We start from the raw sequence: 22,206 nt of genomic DNA on the forward strand, positions 1-22,206 counted from the left end.
AACCACAGCAACTGTCCACCAGATAAGGTACAGCTGCACGGCCACCTGCTCCATGTTAGAAACAGCCTCTGTTTGAGAAATTGATGGTAGCCTGCACTCACCCCAGTCTAGGAGGTAACAACTTATGACTAATACCTCGCCTTTGGGGTCCAAATGCTAACTATTATATCCTGGACTCTACAAGAAATGAGACACCTTGTAATTTTCATCTAATTTCTGGTATGGAAACCATCATGTTTCTAACCAGAAATAGATTTCATTAAAATAAACAATATAACCTGACAAGTTTTATAAGTTGTTGGACTTGCATCATCATGAAGTGAGCAGAGCCTAAAACATTTCCAGTATGTCAGAAAAAACAGAAATAAACTTCAATAAGCTAGACATACTCTTCTGTTAATGGGTACAAACTGAACATTAACAAAATTCTTAGCACACATCTGACAATTCCTTCAAATAAAAATGATTTCAAAAAAATGCAATCTCATTACCTTACAGTAAGAAGGTTATGGGACAAAGTTGCAGTATTACTTTGTAATTACAATTAAAATGCTTTCTTTCCCAATGTATAAGAATGATGCTCTTGTGTCTACCAAAACCTTCACATCCTTCCATAAATGAACCAGGAGTATATAAAATTCATTGCTCCTGTGGCATTTGCTATGTAGGCCAGATGGGATGGCCTAGAGAGAGAGATTCGTGTAAAGGCCATTGAGAAGAAAAAAGAATAGATTGGGATTAACCTTCCATACAAAAAAATATAAATTACCAAGTAGTCTGGCAAAAAAAAAAAAAAAAAAAAAAAAAAAAAATACAGTATATTGATCATAACTGTTTTGTAAGAAATTTAAAGAAGCCTCTGAAATGTTCCATACTCCTACACAGAATATATACAAAAATAAAAATCAATCCTACACCAAGTTGGGTCTGCATTCATCAAAAATCTAATAACAGAACTGAGGCATGACTTTATGCCACAGAATGTGACAACTAATATTGTTCCAATGATTACAAATTAGTTAATCAAACCTTTTCTTTTTGTCACTGTTTATATGTACTAATTTATTGAAGTTTGTATAATATTTGCTATGTGTAATAATTATTTTATTTATTTTTTAATATATCTTGTATTCCTGATGACGTAAGCCCGATGACTTATGAAACTTGTCAGCTGATATTGTCAAGTTTATTTTAATAAAATCTATTTCTGCTTAGAAACACATGAGGTCTCCATACTGGAAATTAAATGATTTCCTAAACCACAGAAATATTCATCATCAAACCTTGTAATTTTCTGATCATTGTAATTAAGTAGGATGAAAATAATCTGATGAATTTCACCGTCATCAAAACACAGTAATGTCACATTTCTGTGTGACATTACTGTTTCACAGAAGAAAAATCTTGCTTTACTCTCCCTAACTTTTGACAATATTCCAATGACCAACCAAGATGCAATTTCTGTTCTTAGTTGACTTTCACATCAAGCTTATCCAAACACAAATACCCTCATCAGCCACCCAAAAAAACTGTATCCTCTTCCTTTCAAAAGACTGCTTCACACCTGCACATCTAAATTCCAAAGCTGTCTAAAGCTTAGAATACTGTTCTCTCATTTGGGATGATGCACCCAAAACTGTCTTAAGAATACTTCATCAACATATTCAAAAATCAGCAGGTTTGTTAAAGAAATGGTCCATCCCATTGACAGCCTCCAACTGTTTCTTACAGATGCTCAGTTTTCACACTATCTTTTTTAATATAAAGGTATGAACTGAAGATGAATAATACAATTATTAACACACCTCCAACAGTTCCTTGAAATTAACAAGATTTCAAAAATGCAATTCATTACCTTACGGTAAAAATGTTATGGACAAAGTTGCAGCATTACTTTGTAATTGTAACATTAAAGTGGATGCAGCTTCACCCAAATTTTTCAAGTCATTTCAAGCGTTCTTGCAAGCTATACTTAGCTACTCTCTTTACACCACTGTTAATACTATGGCAATGGCTGATGACCTCATACTCATAGCCACTACTGGAGAAGGCTTGTGGAAACTCCTCAACCAAGCAGTCGACTTCTTTAAAGTTTGAGGCTTAAATGCCAATGAGACAAAGTCGATTATGCTTTCTCTTGTCTCCCAGGTACAGACAAGAAACTGAAGGCTAAGAACTAACTTGGAGTTTTTCCTGCATGGCATGTCTTGCATTCTATCTGGGTTCTAGAGAAGTTGAGATAAGTTGGCGTTTTCTCTCCTCTCTTCAACAGGCCATTTCTCTTTTCCATCCACTCTAGGACCTTTTTCTCTCTGAAACACCCCACTTAAAACTCAACAGGTGCTCTTCATTCTGAATCATTTCCTTTTTTCCTAGATCCTACATAGGTTAGTGCTAGGTAAAGTCTCTCTCTCAGTACTGTTCTGGATGGATGTAGCAATCCATTCATGGTTACATCTTCCTCACAATGTGCTATTAGCATTTTCCATGCCACTGTGACCACGGAGGTCTTAGGATTCCTCATTGCGATGGTTAGTGCCTGGTTGATGACTATCCAGATTGCAGAAATTTTCTCTCTCCACTCTAGAATTATGTCTTGCTGCCACTACTAAGATAATGTATTAAGGATGATTATTGAAATACCTCTGGATAGGTGATTACGACTGCCTTAGATGAACAAAGTAGATGGGCTTTAATGTTGCACCATTCAGTTGACAAAGCTGCATTACAAGAATCTAAATATGCTACTTCTCAACATCAATGAATCAAGGATGATATTTGCATCTTGCCTCAATTTGAATATATAGATTTAATTAGCACAAGAATCAACGTTCTGCTGACTTCAGTTCATACAAGTGATGACAAGAACTGTGGAGTAATGTCAGAGTATGGAAACTTTGGCTTGTGTAGCTCAGTGTTGTTACTGCGCACAAATGGAGTATCAGAATACACAATTAAATAGTGAGGATTACAGAGAATACGTTGAAGAATAAAGGTTGGATAACAGCAGCAATTAGGACTAATATTGGATTGTGGAAACCTGACCTTATAGTAAAGAGAGAAGATGAGTTAGTCATTATCGATATATACATTGTGGGTGCTGGGTGACCACTCACTACCCCCTCCATCATGAAAAAGTTGCTTACTATGCTGAAAAACCAAGATTTGGTGTGGCTACTTCAGAAAGAACACCACATCATACAAAAATTGACTTCTGCAACTATATCCTTTAAAGGTGTATGGGGTCCAAAGTTATATGGACTAACTCAGCTTTGGACTATCCTGAGTGATTTCAAGACACTGCTCTTTGCATACCTTGCAGGCCCACGCATGAAGGACTTACAGAGAATGACTTCTTGAATCCTCGAGATCTGGAGTTAGATAGCACAGGGAACTGTTGGGAACTTGAGCCTCTTCTGGTCCTACATGTGGGATCAGTGTTTTCAGTGTGAAGTTAGAAAAATGAAAACTTTTCAATAAACATAGCAGTAATGAAATTCATCTACCATGAAAAATATAAAGGATCACTTGGATGTGGTAAAACACATTAACAAGCAGAGGCAAGGAAATTTATTTTCTCTAGTTTATAAAACATTGATATGATCATCTAGACCAGTGGTCTCCAAACTTTTCACCATGAGGGCCACATTGAGTACTTCAGCACTGTTCAGTGGGCCGTAATAATAAAAACTCTAGAACTAGATACGAGTTTTATTGAAAGCAGATAAAAACTGATTACAGAGTATGTGAGATTAAATTATCGTATATTAATGACAACGAACACTATCAGCAATTTTTTGCTGGTCGTTAGTTTTTCAACTGAATATACACAGACAATTTACATGTAACTTTTTTTTAATTTCATATAACTTCTAGTTTTTCGTCAATGAATACAGATCAGGAAATTTTGTTTTCATTTCTTATTTTGCTCATTAGTTCATTTTAACCATGTTTTTAGACTTTTTTTTAAGTGTTCTTATTTCGTGACAAATTTTTTTTTGGTTGATAAAAAAGTTTATTTGGATGTAACTTTTTTATTTTGTTTTGAATTCTTTAAAATTGTTTTTCTTTGTTAGTCAATTTTAACCGACCTTTTACAGTCAGAAAGACCGTAACTTGGATTACGGTTACTTTTTGCTATTCGGGAATATATTTTGAACACAATTTTAATTAATGCATTTGAAATCTATCAACACCATGTTTTTTTTTTTTTGCAGATTCTTATTGAAAAATTAGTCCAAGTGGCAGGCCAGATAAAATCATATTGCAGGCCACATCTGACCTGCGGGCTGTAGTTTGGAGACCCATGATCTAGACTAATAGTTCAGATTTGGTTGTCTGGCGTCTTGGAGATGAAGTGGTAGAAAGGTTAAGTCACAAAAAGAGTATTACTGAATATAATGAAGAGTTTTATTTATTTATTTTTGTGTGTAGAGTGGTGAACAAGTGGAATGAGTACCACAGGTGGATATGGATTATGAGTAATAGGTATCATGTGAACAATGGTTCATGTGGGCCTTCCACAATGAGTCTTCCAATTCTGATGAGATTATCAGAATATATATATATATATATATATATATATTAATGAAATATATTAATGAAATATAATGAATTTATTAATATATTAATGAAACATCAATTTTAAGTCAAATATTACCGTGTGATAAAATTTTTCATATAGTATTTAACAATTTAAAAATTATTTAACAATTAAAGAAAAATAAAAACCCTTGGCTGATACCTACTACAGACCATCCATTTTTAGGTAATTCATTGATATATTTTTTACCATCCAAGCTTTTACTGAGCTCTTTGGTTATATGATAAGAAACTTTGTTTATTTTTTTTTCAACTAACTGTTTTATACATGGCAAGTGCCTGATCCAATACAAAAGTGAATTCTTCGCTGATTTAAGAATTCCTAAAAAAAAAAAAAAGTATTCAGAACATTCATGTATTTTAAGTGTGTAAATACTTTTGTGTATTTACATGTAAATACTTTTGTGTACACTTGTAAAACAAATGGATTACAATAATTTCATATATGTGAGATGTAATTTGTACCTTTGAATAAATTCAAATATGTTTCCTAAAAAAAAAAAAATTCTGTGTCGCCAGTTTTGGGACTACTGTTGTTCAATTTGTATATTAATGATATTGGGATGGGTTTAACTAGTGATATGCAGCTGTTTGCAAATGACACAAAATTGGGAAGAATCAAGTAGATGTTATGGCCTTACAGGAGGACTTGAATAGACTGCATGAATGGGAAGATAAGTGGAACTATCAGTTCAATGTTGCGAAGTGTAAGGTTTTGAAATTTGGTAAGTAGCAATGGAATGCAAAGTATACACTTGGTGGGGAACCTTTAAAGGAGGTAGAGAAGATGAGAGATCCAGGAGTGGTGGTGGACAAGGACTTGAAATTCACTGCACAAATTGTGAAGAGCACCCTGACATGCAGAAAGAAAGAAGTCATGATGCCAATGTATAAGGCCTTAATTAGGTCTCATAGATTATTCTGCACAGACTTAGTCACCAGGTTTTCATGGTGATGAGGATATGTTAGAAAGGATCCATAGAAGATTCGCAAAGCTGGTCAGCGATCTTCGGAATGTGGAGTACGAGGACAGATTCAAAGAATGTAAATTGCAAAGCCTCATGAATATGAGAAGGAGGGAGAGATATGATTGAGACATATAAGCTGGTCAGGGATTGTTATCAAATTGGCATAGAGAATTTTTGCAGAATGAGAAAGGGGGCGAAGAGCAAGATGCCATCACTGGAAATTGTATAAGGCAGGTGTGAGGAGAAGGTAGTTTGCACGGAGAGTGGTTGGTGAGTGGAATGCATTGCCCGAGTGTGTTGTGAATGTAGACACATTGAATCAGTTTAAGGCATGGATGGATGAGTATTGTGTGCAATAGCGTGTACCTCCCAGGATGAGTCTGACTCCATGGAGGTAAGACGATAATAATAATAATAAAACAAATTCAATCTAAAATCCTATGATCTTTTATAAATATACATAACTTTTACTATAAATGAAAGATTGTGATATTGGCTCTGCAACCTTGTGGTCAAGGATTATTAAACTTCACTGCTCCACCAAATAGCACTTTTATATTTGTTAATTTTCTTCAGTGGTTTGCAGGAACTTGTAATATTAGTGGTGTAAGGGTGAGAACTTATGTATTCACAGACTATAGTACAGATTATTAAAGGTAATATAATGTTCTGGTTGCACATGAGAGTTGTATGCATCTATGCATTATGACAAAATTATGGAGACTACTATCTAATTCGGAGTAATTATTTTAAAATCAGATAATTGCTAAATGGTTAGTGTATCTGCTTTCCAACCAGCAGGCTTCCTCCATTCTGAAAGGGCGGGGTGGAGGGAATACCCTCATGATGGGATATCCTGCCAAATTTCACCTCCTAGCGTGAGACTACCATCCAGTTTACTGGATGCCTGATGTGGCTTGAAAGATTTAAAATTTTCATGTTTAGTCTCTAGAGCAGGGTTTCTACACTATGTAAAAAAGAAAAACATTTCTAGCACACCCATGGTATGAATGCAATATAGGTTTACAAAGACATCTTTCATGGGTAAGAGCCTCAAAAAATTATTTAATGTTTCAATTTACATATTCAGGTCATCACCAAGAGTATACAACAACAAAACAGATAAAATACTACAACAGATAAAAACTGCTGGTATAAAAGCATGGTAGAGAAAGCAAAGATAAGATACAGAATGAAGTCATCAAAAGAAAAATATGAACACAGTTGAAGAATACAATGGAAAGGAAAGAGCATTTTGATAATCCTTTTAACAATATTCCAATCATCACTAGCAAACAGACTCTACTTTGATATTAGATATATGACATCTGATATTACCTCATTGCCATTACACCATCTGAGTGTTGGATTGGCTATAAATGAATTTTCATAAATCACCACAATATGGTAAGATTACTGCAGATATGCTAAGAGGAGGTAGGGAGAGAATAGAGACTTGGCTGACTGAGATCTCTAACATTTTTTTTTTTTTTATCAAAGTGGTAAAGTTCCCCAGAGACTTCATCAGAAGTATAATAGTGCTCATTTTTAAGAAAAGAGACTGTACGGTGTGTGAAAATTATATGGGAATCAGCTTATTTTCTATTTCAGGTAAGGTTCTGTATGTCATCATCATCAAATTCCTGCCATGTACCATCAAGGGATGTACAGGATATGATAGCACTACATGAAAAAAATTACATCATTATTAATTTCCTATCTACAATTTTCCTCCAAATCAGTCTGTTACTTGTCAAGACTCCAACATTATTAGATCTTATATTTCTATCGTCTAAGGCACTTTGTACCGTATCAATCCACCTATATCTTGATCTTCCTCTGGGTCGTTTTGCTGCCAACCTGGCAGAGAACTCTTGTTTTGCTAATCTTTCCTCGCCCATTCTGTTTAAGTGACCATACCACCTGAGATTAGCTCTGCTAACGCATTCCTGGATGCTGACAATATCAAGTTCTTTCCTAATATCCTCATTTTTAATATGATATTGTCATTGATGCCATCTGTTCACGCCTATAATCTTTCTCAGGACTCTCATATCTATTGTCTCTAGTCTTTGGTCAAGTGTTTTACTTCTGACCCAGCTCTCAGATCCATAAGTTAAAAACTGATTTGAACACTGTCTTGTATACAGCTAATTTAGTGTTCCGACTAATTTCTCTCTTATTCCATATGAATTTATTCAATTGACTTCCCACCATACCAGCTTTGCTGATTCTGTTGTCTATTTCTATATTTAATTTACCATCTTCAGTAAAAATTGTGCCTAAATAGCTGAAATTTTTTACTTGTTCCACAGGTTCTCCATTCACAACACAGTTGACATTTTCAATGTCTTTGTCTTTTTATTGCTGACCTTCATACCATATCTATAACAACATCTATTCAATTTAGTCAGAGAATCTTGCAGACTTGTAGCAGATTTATTCAGAAGTATAAAATCATCAGCATAAAGCAAAGAGCTGACATTAACATCTCCAATTTTGATATCATGTTTAATACCACTTTCCTGCATAATGTGATCCATATAGATAATGAATAACAGAGGGGATAATGTACATCCATGTCTCACACCAGATTTAACATTAAACCATCTTCCTGTACTTCCTTCAATTCTAACTGCTGACTGACAACTCAAATAAAGACTAAGTATTGCTTGATATAATGCCCCATTCACACCATATAACTGCAGCGTATTGAATAGCTTCTCTCTTGGCACCTTGTCATATGCCTTTTCCAGATCGACAAAACTTAAATACAGATCTTTGTTATATTCCCATGCTTTCTCGACTATTTGTCGTCAAGTGAAGATCTGATCCTGACAGCCTCAATTTGGCCAGAATCCAGCTTGTTCTTCACCAAGCTTTTCTTCCACAATTCTTCTCAACCGTTTCTCAAGTATACTTGCATAGATCTTGCCAGGAACACTCAGTAGGGAAATACCTCTGTAATTCTCACATACAGTTTCATTTCCCTTTTTATATATGGGTACTATGAGAGCTCTACTCCAATCATCGGGAATTCGTTCCTCTGTCCAGGCTTTCTGAACTATGCAGTGCAGCCACTGTAAGACTCTTATACCACCATACTTCAGCATTTCTGGTTGAATAGTATCTACTCCTGCTGCCTTTCCACATTTCAAGCCTTTGATGGCTTTTTCTACTTCAAGTATGGATATGTATTCCTGACTGCATGCCTGATCAGTGTTTTTTATCACTGTGCTGTCATCACTGCTTGTTTCATTTAGCAGTTTTTCAAAGTAATTACTCCATACTTCAAGGATATCTTTTTCTCCTGTTTTCATGTCACCTTTATCATCTCTAACTCCTTTTACAGCACTCTTTCCTCCATTCCTAAGCTTCAACAACCTCCAGAATATTTTGCCACCTTCTTGATATTTATTTTCTATATTCTTGGCAAACTCCTCCCATGACTTTTGTTTAGCTAGTTTTACACAGTGTTTAGCATTCTTGCATTTGTCTCTATATTCTCTAAGAGCACAAGCTGACTTATTTGACAGGAACTTTTGATATGCTTTCTTCTTTTCCTTCACTGCCTCTAACTTCCTGTGTCCACCAGGGAGTTCTGATTTTTTTATCCTTACAGACAACCTCAACACATACCTCTCTGGCAGAATCAATGAATGTTTTCTTCAGAGTTTGCCACTGAATCTCCAAGGTTTGATTCCTGTTCTCAAACACTTTCATTTTTTCTTCAATAATCTTTGTGTATTTTAGTCTACAGTTCACATTTGAGAGCTGATCAACTTTTATTCGCTTTAAACTTTCTTACATGTTATTCTTTTCAATGTGAAATTCAATTTTATCCTGCTCAAGACTAAATAGTGATCACTTCCAATTTCAAATCCTCTGTACACTCTGGTGTCCTGCACCAGGGAGAAAACATCACTATCAACAATAACATAGTCAATGAGACTTTTCTTATTCCTAGCATCTTCTCTCCGTGTGAATTTGTGCACATTTTTATGTTGGAACATGGTGTTAGCAATAACCAGTCCATGTCCTGAGCAGAAATCTAACAGATATTTGCCATTATTATTAGCTTTGCTCTTTTCTCCAAATTTTCCCAAAATATTTTTGTATGTCTCACAATCATTTCCTACTCTGCTATTTAAATCCCCAACAAGGACCAACTTTTCATTTTTTTTTGTGTCAGTTGCTTTTTCTAAAGCCTCAAAAAATTCCTCCACTTCTAACTTAGTAGAACCGTCTGTGGGACCATAGGCACAAATAAGTCTCATTGTCCAGTTCCCCATTCTCATATTTGCCCACATTACTCGAGACTGACTGCCATTCAAGAAGATTAGCCTCGTATTTTGTGTCGAATACTATGGCTACTCCTTTTCCTTGATTGTCATTGCCTGAATATAACATTTTGTATTTATTGCTCAGAACGATCTCACCAGTTTTGGTCTTTTTTGTTTCAGTCACCCCTATTATGTCGATCTGGTACTTATCTAATTCCTCAGCTAGCTCCATTTCTTTGCCATTCAGGCTTCTTACGTTGATAGTACCGATCTTTAACTCTGGTGATGTTGAGTTGGGGTTTATTTTCAGATTTGTTCCAGTAGCTGACTTTTTGCTATTCACCCTGGTTCCCTGGTGAAAACAACGGGGGCCTTGTTTAACCGGGCGACGCCCCAGCCAGCATGAAATTTTGTCATGTTGTACCATCATTCTATATTTTGGTTTAACCAATAAGAATACAATTTGGTCAGCTAAATCCCAAATTGCCAGCCCATTCTCGTCCGTTCAGTATCCAAGTAGATACCCAACAGGGTGCACCACGAGAAGGTGAGGATTGGACATTAGGTCAGAATCCCTGGTCGGTTCTCCACATTCCTTTGAAGGCCATGTGGAGGTCTCCTCTCAGTCATACAGCTTTGACCCTTAAGTACCCCCCTTATGTTCACTATTATAATCAACAGGATAAAGGACCGGGTTGACAAGCAATTTAGAAATGAGCAAACTGGATTCAGAAGGGAAAGAAATTGCACAGACCAAATATTTTCACCACGACTGATCCTCAATAAATGTTTACAATTTCAGAAACCTGTGTTTACATTTTGTTGACTTCAGAAAAGGCTTTCAATTCAGTTGATAAGTAAAATTTATGAAAAGCTGTAAGAGCTAATGGGATACCTGACAAACTTATTAGCATTATGACTAGTTTATATGATAAACAGTTGCTTAACTGTTATCATATAAACTTTACTTAAATTGAATATCATCCATTCTATGCTTTACAGTTAACACTGTAAAGCGCAGAATGATCTAGCTGATCATTTGGTTAATGCACAAATAATGAGAGAATGAACTCCTTTACTGCTGATATTGATGCTACTAGGAGTCAACTTAGGTATGATTATTAATGCTGAGAAAACATCATTGTTGCAGTATACTGAGGAGGACAATGACCACAAGAGATAAAGGAGTTGTGTCCCATTTTATAACACTTTGATCATATCTAGATTCTTTATGCTCAGATCTTTAATTCGGTGCTCAGGAAACATCTAAATTTCATCAAATCAAATCATTTCATTTAATTTGAGAATTAAAGGATGTGATATAAAGAAAATCTCACTTATCTTAAAAGCAGTGTAACCGATATTGGTAAGGTGAGGAATAACGTGGGTAGAAGATTAGGATTGGCTTCAGAAGTGTAATTAAGGATAGTTTGGAGACAGTAGAATATCAATAAAAACAAAACTTAAAATTTACAACAGCCTGGTTCTCTATGTTATGGAGCCAAGACATGGACACAACACAACACAAGAGTAATAATCAGACTTGCTTTTGATCAATAGAGTTTAAGGAGTATTTGGAGATAGTCTGACTTTATGAATAAAGATTACATACATTGGAAGAGTGAACAGCAAGACACATCTAACATAGGAAGCTATTCAATCTAGTCAGACCTCCACAACTGTTGGTTGTTAAGGAACTTGTATGTATACCTATACCAAGAAACATGCTACATTACATAACACATCCTTCCAAAGTATTACAAATTTGATCATAGATTTGATGTAGTAGGATCTACAATCAATCGATTGTAGATCCTACTAGACTAATCTGTGGTTTAAAAGAAAAGATCAAACAACACACACTAATATATATATATATATATATTAAAGATACCAAGCAATTTTAAACCTGGTTTTACTCCATTTCCCAAGTAAGCAAACACACAAGCAAGTCAAGTTTGCACCTGCAAGTGTTGCAAGTCTAGCTGATCCTACAGGTAGTGCAAGACCAAGGCAACTCATGGTAAAAGTAGCATGTGGCTCCCACTGATGAGACCTCAATAAAGGTCGAAACCGGTCTGGGTAGTGGCCCCCTTGGCTTTAATACAAAACATCATACATCTCCTCTAGAAGATGTGTTTTGGCATTAAGGGTAAATATTAAGATTAGTGATCAGAGCTTATTCTACTTTTACCATGAGTTGCCTTGGTCTTGCACTACCTGTAGGATCAGCTAGACTTGCAACACTTGCAGGCACAAACTTGACTTGCTTGTCTGTTTGCTTACTTGGGAAATGGAGTAAAATCAGGTTTAAAATTGCTTGGTATCTTTAACATTTATTATACCCAAGGTAAAATACTTTCTACATATATATATATATATAAAGATATGTTTTTTTTTCTTTTGAAACAGATTAAATGACTAGAGGCCAAGACAAAAAAAATAGAAACACTACTTTAATTTAAATAAACTGCACAACTAGTTTCGTCTTCTTAGAAGACTTCTTTGGGCACATAACATGAGCGAAACTACCAACAAACATTGCGAGATAAAAAAAAACTATAGATTAAAGCATTAACAATATATTAATGCTTTTTTTTTTCCATCGGACAAACTTCATGGAGTTTAGAAATCAGACAAAAAGAACTTGGTGATGTAAACCACAACAGAAGTATCTCTTCCGGCTTAGCACATCATTTCTGTACATCTAACCACACGATAGAGTGGCAAAACAGCTCCATGCTGTATCTGGATGATGACTACAGACATCGTTTATTCAAGGAAGCCACAATAGTGTTAATAACCGGTGGAAACCTCAACAGAAATCAGGGTGCAATCCTAAACAGTTCGTGGAAAAACCTGATCCTCTCTCTAAATCAATCTGAACTACAGCTAGCCAGTAATCACATTACACGTTTACAACAAACACGCATGCGTGATAACGAATAAGAACAATAAGTCCTCTCTGTCACGTGACCGTATAACCTTAGCTACTAGTTAGTTTACAACATTTTTTATGTTCCTTTCAATTTGCATTTACAGTTTTTATGTCTCTGTAAACGCCTTGAAAAAGCCAGACAGTTTGCTGGCGAAACTGGTAGGCTCTAATGTAGTGTTTTTCGTAAATGGTCAGTAATAAATAAGTTTGTATTTGAATTATATAAACGACCAAATATGTTTAGTTTAAACAGTTTAATGAAACAAAGTTCGGTGCATGGAAAGAGAAAAATGCAGAAAGGCCAAACTTTTGAACCACATAACGTTGCAGGGAATTCTCCATCATTCCAAAGTTCCTCATAGTCAGAGGTCATATCAACTCTGTATCAGCTAAAAAAAATTTATCTATGCATTTCATTGGCACTTGTAAGAGAAAGGATTCAACACATGAGATACGAACTAAATAAAAGTGCTATTAAATGCCGCAAGTTATTTGATGACATTTCTAACAATTTAGAGTATACCATATGGAATCAATTAGATCAAATGATACAACGCAGTTATGAAAAAACTTTCAAACTTTATAAGGACAAACAAATTAGGAAATTCGATGAACTTTACAAGAAAAAAAAATATCGGACACAAAACAACCTCCGAGACGACAAAGTGATTTTTAATTTGTCAAATCATAGTCTCACAAAAAATGAATCTGACATTCTCAAAAAAGGTTTTAATTTTGCGATTATGCCCAAACACATTCCTAAAATGGATTTCATGTGTGGAATTGAAAAGGCCTATATCCACTACCACAAAACATAGCCAACACTATTAGATTCAAAAGTACAATAATCCTAGCCAAAGCCAAACAACCTAGTCTCAATACGTCTCCTTATGATAGAAAGGCAATTCTCAACTTGAAGAAAAACAAAGATATCATTGTTACAAAGGCTGATAAAGGAAATTCTACAGTTATCCTTAACTCTAAAGATTATTATAATAAGTTAAAACGTATTACTATCAGACAACTCCACCTATAAGATCCTAGACAGAGACCCCACAATAAAAAATCATAATGAAACAAACAAACTAATCAGAAATTGTAACAATTGGCCAGAAGAAGTGAAGAGAAATCCTCACATCCTATCACTCCAAGACTACATGGGACACCTAAAATACATAAACAGGATATACCTCTCCGTCCAATCATTGATGGAAGATCATCAATCTACTTTTTGGCAAAGCATCTTGCAAACTTATTAAATAATAAAATAAGATCAACAGAATCCTATATCAAGAATAGTCAACATTTTGTAAATAAACTCCAAGCCATTAAGATTGCACCAACAGACATGCTAGCCAATCTAGATGTTGTATCCCTTTTCACCAATGTACCAGTAGAAGAGGTAATAAACATCATCCAAGATCTCTTTCCTCTAGACATCACACAGATGTTTAGACACTGCCTTCAATCTACTTTTTTCAAGGTTAACACCACCATATACCAACAATTAGACGGCCTAACAATGGGAAGCCCACTATCACCATCTTGTGCAGACCTTTTCATGAAAAAACTTGAAAAAGAAATTCTCTCCACAATCTCCCCTAGACCATCTACATGGTGGAGATATGTTGATGATATCTTCATTATATCGCAAGACAGCTTAGAAAACCTAAAATCATTTATGGATAAAATCAACAATACATAAGATAAAATTCACTCTGGAAGTGGAAAACAACAACCAAATGCATTTTTTAGACATCTTGATAAAAAAAACAATCAAATAGTGTCAAATTATCTATTTACAGAAAGCCCACAGATACTGGAAGATATCTTCATTATACTTCAAACCATCACAAGACACACAAACTGAGTATTATCCATATGTTGAAATATAGGGCCAGAAAGTTTATATCAGAAGAGGAGGATACACAGACTGAACTCTCACTAATAGCCAACACATTATCACAAAATGGATATCCTCAAAACATCATCAAAAAATATCTATACAGTGACACCCCCTTTCATCAAGTCAATTTCTTATCAAACAGCCAGAATACTAAGAGCCTACAACATCAGAGTGGTCTTCAAACCAACCACCAGCATCAGAAGTTTTAGGATCCCCAAAAGATAAGGTGCCTTTCTACAAATATCCAGGAGTATATTACATTCCTTGCTCCTGTGGTCTTGCCTACATCGGACAAACTTCACGGAGCTTAGAAATCAGACAAAAAGAACATGTTGGTGATGTAAACCACAACAGAAGTATCTCTTCCGGCTTAGCACATCATTTCTGTACATCTAACCACATGATAGAGTGGCAAAACAGCTCCATGGCATATCTGGATGACGACTACAGACATCGTTTATTCAAGGAAGCCACAATAGTGTTAATAACCGGCGGAAACCTCAACAGAAATCAGGGTGCAATCTGAAACAGTTCGTGGAAAAAACCTGATACTCTCTCCAAATCAATCTGAACTACAGCTAGCCAGTAATCACATTGCACGTTTACAACAAACACGCATGCGTGATAATGAATAAGAACAATAAGTCCTCTCTGTCATGCGAACGTGTAACCTTAGCTACTAGTTGGTTTACAACATTTTTTATGTTCCTTTCAATTTGCATTTACTAGTTTTTATGTCTCTGTAAACGCCTTGAAAAAGCCAGACAGTTTGCTGGCGAAACTGGCAGGCTCTAATGTAGTTTGTTTTATGTAAATGGTCAATAATAAATAAGTTTGTATTTGAGTCTTTGCTCTCTCAAGGTTTCGAACTAGTCGTTTCTCTGAAGAGAACCAACCAGTTTGAAGCAGCTGTCAGGACAGGGAAATCTTTAAAAAATGCACTAATAATAGGCAAACGTGGGGTGCTTGGGCAGCGGTCATGTTCTTTGAAGTAGTGCAAGCTATGGCAACTCTGATGCCAGGTACTGTATTCTCATATGCTCTCAGGTCAAATTTTACAAAACTTTGATAAGTTTCTATAAACATTTGGGTTTAAAATAATGTTGGATCTTTAATATCCACTTTTCCCAAGTTTTAGGAAATTTGCATTGCCGAAATGAAGCCATATGGCTCTTTCTTTAGTAATTCTTATTCTTCTTATTTTTACTTTCAAACACAGAAGATAAAAAAAAGGCCTTTTATTCTGTGTGTTTGGAATATACTTCAATGTTATTCAATGTCTTTTTTAAAAATGTAGTTGAAGGATACAGATTTCATAATGTCTAGTAATTTTATTATACCCATTTGTGACTGTATGTTGAAATTTGTGGAATCTCTCTCCATTGGCTTTGGGAACTAACAACAAGTTTCACCTGTTTTTCACCTTTTTCACACTTGTTTTTTAGGAAAAAAGTTTCACAGGTGGGTGAAACTTGTTTCCCATATATAATTCACATTATGTATGGGGAAATTTTTTTTGTTTTTCCTGGCATAAGAGTAAACAGCAAAAAAGGTAAAGTTTCCCTAATGATAAGATATTAAGGATGGTATACAGAGTGTGATGGAATAGGTAGTGGATAGGAAGTGATAATTGCCCGTATTGTTTTGTTTTGGATCCTTATCAGTAAGTTATTATAATAATCTTCACCCCAGCAAGTGATGCCAAATTCCCATGAGTTAGGAATTTACCCGTAAGCTGTATAAGCATCTCAGGAATGCTAGACTGACAAATTTTTGATATAACAGATTCTGTTTATGTATCTTATTTTGTTTGCCAAAAATGTAACATGGCAATTCCACTTGTTGCTGTCAATATTTAGACCTAAGTATCTTATTAGAGTTTTTTTTTCTTTTCATTAATCAACAGTGACATGCTTGCATGCCATTGCAATTTAAGTTGCACCATTTTATTGAGGTATGCTGATCTAGCTTATTTGTTAAGCTGAAGTATGTATATTTTATTTTATCTAAATTTAGTTTCAGGCCATTAATATAAAACCATTTCTTTGATTTTGTCATATTCTGATTTACATCGTCTTCTAATGGATCAATATTAACATCAATATTAAAAACAGAATAGGTCATAATCATACTACAAGGACCTATAGAATAGGTCCTTGTAGTATGCCATATGTTCTATCTTGCAGAGGCATTTGATAGAACATCATAATGAAAAACTATTCAATAAAGTGAAGCAAACTAGAATGAATATGAAGCTGGTGGCATGGATGGACTGACTAACAAACACCAGAGAATAGTATATGAAGGAGAAGAATCCAGGAATCACATGAAGGTAACTAGATGACAACCTCAATGCTCTGTACTAAAGTCACTACCACTGAATCTGTATATTAATTATACAGAGAATAATTTGAGGGGAGTACTCAGCTGTTTGTTGGTGATGCAAAACTGAGGGGGGCAATAGTTAATAAAGATGTTGTGTAGATATCCTGCAGAATGATTTAAATAAATTAGTAGTGTGGAAGAATAATGGTTATCAGTTTAATGTGGCAAAGTGTAAGGTGTGCACTTCAGGGTGATGAGATCATATACTGTGCATTATACTGATGGTACTGAACTAGAGGAAATTGATAAGAGTAGGGATTTTGGGGATGATGGTGGACAGAGTTGAAATTCAAAGGGTACATTACAAAAGTTGGTGAAATAGTTCAAAGGATTACTTAGAGCTTGAAGAATACACTGACAAGTAGAAATAGAATATTATCTCTGTTTATCACGCTATGATATGGCTGCATCTTGACCTGTACAGAGATTGTGTCACTTGGATTTCTTGGAAGTAAGAAGAAAGTGGAAAGAATGCACAGACATGTGACCAGGATGGTAAAAGGTCTGGAATGCTCCCTATGAGGATAGATTAAAAGCATGCAATTTTCCAAGTTTAGAAGAGAGATCAGCATGAGAGGATATGATAGAAACTTACAGGTTACAAAAAGGGTTCTAAAAGACATACAAAAGAAATTTTACATTACATGATGAGTAGAGAAATAAATAGGGTCCACCCATAGAAAATGTTTAAGAGTGTGGGGCATGTAGACTAAACTTTTTTTTCCCCTGCTTGGAAAGTGGTGCCTGACAGTCAATGAGTTTAAGGAATGGTATGTTAGTTACCGTGTGAATAATGGTTAGCATGAGTCTTCGAACTCCAAGGAGATAATGATATTTAAATAAATGATTTTATCATCTTTTACAGTAGTTACATGTTCTTCAAATTAAAGATATAGTAGAACAACAGGTAGGCAAATTATGATCGCTCTTATATTCATCACTGAAGAATGTGGAATGTTGGTCAACCTGAACATGACTAACAGACTATTTCAAGTAGGATACATGAAATAGAGTCTGAAAAAGCAATAAATTGTTTCAGATCAATAATGCTACAATTCACAGGCCTCAAACACTGCAGGAATGTCCTCAGAAACACATTGCAGATAATATCTCTCTCTCGTCACCAGTTGCCTGTGGCATAACATATCTAGAGGCATTTCTTGAGGAAAACACCCACCTATGAAATCTGTAGCTTAATATGATATTAATTTATCCACATATACTCATAAAGAAATTAAATGCATTTTGCTTTAAGTTTATTGTGCTCATGAAAACTGAAATTTAAAAAAAAATCATTTCACCTTCTTGATTAAAAATATTCCATGCTCTTTCAAATATAAGTGTGATCATTATAGTACACAGAATCAACTGCCAGGATTCCAATCCAGCACAAGCCGAATTAATACTCCACTTTATCATACTCGTCACATTTTTAAGATCCTCTATATATGGCACAACCAATACCTGAAAGAATTGAAGATAAATGTTAAGAGAAGAGCAGAATTGGTTCCTTCCTACTGCACACTAGGTTAAAATAAGTAAGAACAACATGATATTTCAGATCAACTCAAATTATACATACCTCAATGACAGCATCTGCATCCACCTTTCAGCATGGTCACACCATTAACCCTTCTAAGCATTCTCCACCAGTTTGTTATAATATGAATCAGGTATTCTGGATCATTCTTCCTTTAATATAACCAGTAATCAAAGGAAATACTTGTCTGGCTTGGGCTGAATGAGCTAGTCACTTTTTTTGTCACATAATTTTCTTAAAACCACATTGTTAATAGCACCCACAGAATGACACAGTATCCTGTCATGGTGAAAGAAACACAAGTGTTTTGTTATATGGCCACTATGTAGGAATTGTTGCACTGTCCAAAATTGTTGCATATTAGTCAATCATCCCTTCCAAAACTATATGAATGATCCAAGTCTTTATCAAGAATATGAGTTCCACATGATTATATTAATTCACAACCAAATTCAGAGTTGGGATGACTCTTTGTGGCATAAGGTACATGTCACATCTTCATCAAACTGGATGAAGATATGACACGTTCTGCCCATCCTATTGGAAAATCACTATCCATCTCAAAGATTTCTAATACTCTATAAACCAGTCATAATATTTTAGCCACCAATATGCTCTGCACATGTTAACTACTATAGCTAAGTTCTGCATATGTGCAGCAGTCCTTCCATGGAAACTGAGCTGTGCAGCACTTTTATGTAATGTTCTGATACTAATAATGTGAAACATTAAATCTTTAATCTCCTAATTAATTTATTTTCATATCAGACTTCCAAGAAGTCCATGTCACCCTTTCAAGCATCCATCAGTTACTTGGCGTTAACTTCATAGATTATACTGTGCATTTATCAAATGAGGCTGCCCTCTCATATTTTCTTCAGCTGCTAATATTGCCTACATCTGATTTTGGATGTAGAATTTTACTAATGTCATGAATTGAAAGGTCATGGAAATGTACTCCTATAAACACCAGTTTTTTTTGTTTTTCATTGTTCTCCATGTACTACTGAGTACACAGCCAAACTGATAGTACATCTGTTTACCCTGTATGTATAAACCACATGTGAAGACAGTAATATATCAGCATGTTTCATTCTAAAACAGGTGATGTTCCAATTCTTATTTCCAAAGTATATAAATCAGTGGACTGTGAACTTGTGCCAGGTAAACAAGGAGCTTAAATCATCAAAACTCATTCAAAAATTATTATTAAAATTCATCTTAACTCTATTACACAGAATACTATCCATATAGTTTGTAGAATCATTATGGGGGGGGAGGAGATTCCACTAAACATTTCACCAAATATTGATCATCATTTGCACAATACCTGTTTAGTCTTCTTTTTGAACTCATCACCAATCAAGCAATCACGAATGACTGACAACTAGGAATACACAGGGCCACCCCCTAGGAATTTTGCCACCCCTTCTCCCTTATATTTCATATAGTTTATGCCAACTTTGCTGCCCAAAAAAAACTTGCCACCCCGTGCAAATGCACGTTTTGCACCATCAGTAGAGCCAGCCCTGGGAATACGTGCCCTACACGTTTTCATTCCAGTCATTTGCCACTCTCCATGAAAAAAATCAACTCCTTACACATTTGTTGACCATACATTTACTCTCCAGTGATGACCCTTAGTTCTCCCCAACAGTAAAGAGCTAAAAAATTCTACAAAATCCTTTTAGTAACTTAAACCCATCATAAACCCATTTTTTTGCATATCAACCACAATTTATATAGCCCACAATAATAAATTCAGTTTAATCCTTTATCCAAGTGTAAGCAAACAAAGTTTGCACCTGAAGTATCTTCAGGACTGAGGCAACTCGTGGTAAAGGAGGACCACGCTCTCATCACTCCTTGTCTTAGTATCTCCCACAATGCAAAGCACATCTCCTTGCAGACATGTATAATGCTATGCATTAAGGGAAGGTTTTTGACCTTTATTGCCAGATACTCCATATAACCCTTAAGGCTATATGAAGTATCTGGCAAATAAAGAGTCTTAAGGACTGAGGCAACTCGTGGTAAAGGTGGACCAAGCTCTCATCACTCCTTGTCTTAGTTTCCCACACAATGCAAAGCACATCTCCTTGCAGACATGTATAATGCTATGTATTAAGGGAAGGGCCACTACCCAGACCGGCAACTCACATAGATAAAGATGACTTCTCCACTGCTTCCACCTTAGTATCACCACCTCTGGGTCTAGCTCTCACTGACGAGACCTCAATAAAGGTCAAAAGCAGACTGGGTAATGGCCCTTCCCTTAATGCATAGCATTAAGTGTCCGAAGGAGATGTGCGTTGCATTATGGGAGATACTAAGACAAGGAGTGATGAGATCTTGGTCCACCTTTACCACAAGTTGCCTCAGTCCTGAAGATACTTCAGGTGCAAACTTTGTTTGCTTACACTTGGATAAAAGATTAAACTAAATTTATTATATTCTAACCAAGTGGGAAAAAACTTCCAACATTATGTAGCCCACAAATCATCAATTTATCCACATAAGGAGTATTCTATGGATCTGCCATAATCTTGGTTACTCGCTTTGGTTTCCTGTTACCTGATGACCAAATGGGGCTATGTAAGAGGTAATAATAACTATCTCTGCTTGTAGTTGCCTCAATAACTAGGTAATTCTATTAATTTTAACCACTTTTGCAATATGTCCTCTGAATGCTAACTCCATGTCTATCCCAAAATTCCTAGCCTTCATTTCCTGTAGCCCATTTCCATCGACATAGTACAGCTGGCAATCTTTTCATCCCAAAATGCATAACCTTACACTTTTCCACATTAAACTTGGTATCCAGAAAATTCAACAAAAAAACAATTCATTGAAAAACAGTTCATTGAACAACATTATCAATAAAGGAATTAATCGAAAGGCAGTTCCTTGAAAAGGCAACTCATCTAACAGCAATTAATCGAAAACACAATTCATTGAAAAATCATTTTTTGCCAAAACTAAAATCATCGAAAAATGAATTATAAGATGTAAAGTGAAGTGTATTTATCAAAAGAACTGCAGTTTTTAATGGATTAACCACCTTACCAACCATTACAGATCAAATACACATCCTCAAAAGCTTTGTATCCATCATATATTTCAATGTCATATCAATGTTATTACAATTTTAATATGCACTTCGTATCCATGGTAATGTGGACGTATATATACGTCCTGGACGGTAGCTTGGTTAACTTGTGATGTAATTGAAGCTTAGAAATGATATTCCCTATGTATGGTATGTAGATGTGTGTGGCAATTTATTTTTTTGAGGAATATTCCTTTCAGTCAGTATATGCATTTTGTATTGTAAAATTTTTGTAATAGTTTTAATTTTTATTTTTACCATTGGAATATATGTACTACATAGAGCTAATGCTTTTCCTTTACGTTTCTAACTCACTTATGCTGAATTTGACGTTCCCCCTTACTGCCTTGCCTTAATCCTTATTGCACGCATGACTGACTTTATAAATTGCTGCAACAGCTATACGTCTGCGACTTATTCGGTACCTTACACTTCAAATTTATTTGATTTTCGACTGCGCCAGCCAGACTGAATT

At 35.3% G+C, this 22,206-nt stretch overlaps 1 protein-coding gene across 2 annotated transcripts in view; it reads right to left on the reverse strand.

The window, feature by feature from the left end:
• The window catches only part of Sply (Sphingosine-1-phosphate lyase), a 467,659-nt gene that overhangs the window by 355,477 nt on the left and 89,976 nt on the right, over positions 1-22,206 (reverse strand). For both annotated transcript variants that reach the window (XM_090395209.1, XM_090395208.1), the window contains exons 3-4: positions 18,384-18,546; positions 4,749-4,924 (exon numbers count right to left, since the gene is read on the reverse strand). In XM_090395209.1, coding sequence (XP_090251335.1) covers positions 4,749-4,924; positions 18,384-18,546 — 339 coding nt within the window. The remainder of the gene's footprint in view (positions 1-4,748; positions 4,925-18,383; positions 18,547-22,206) is intronic.

The sequence above is a fragment of the Typopeltis vanoorti genome, chromosome 7 (genome assembly GCF_054136105.1).
Source record: "Typopeltis vanoorti isolate ZY-2024b chromosome 7, IOZ_Tvanoo_1.0, whole genome shotgun sequence".
Classification (NCBI taxonomy): domain Eukaryota; kingdom Metazoa; phylum Arthropoda; class Arachnida; order Uropygi; family Thelyphonidae; genus Typopeltis; species Typopeltis vanoorti.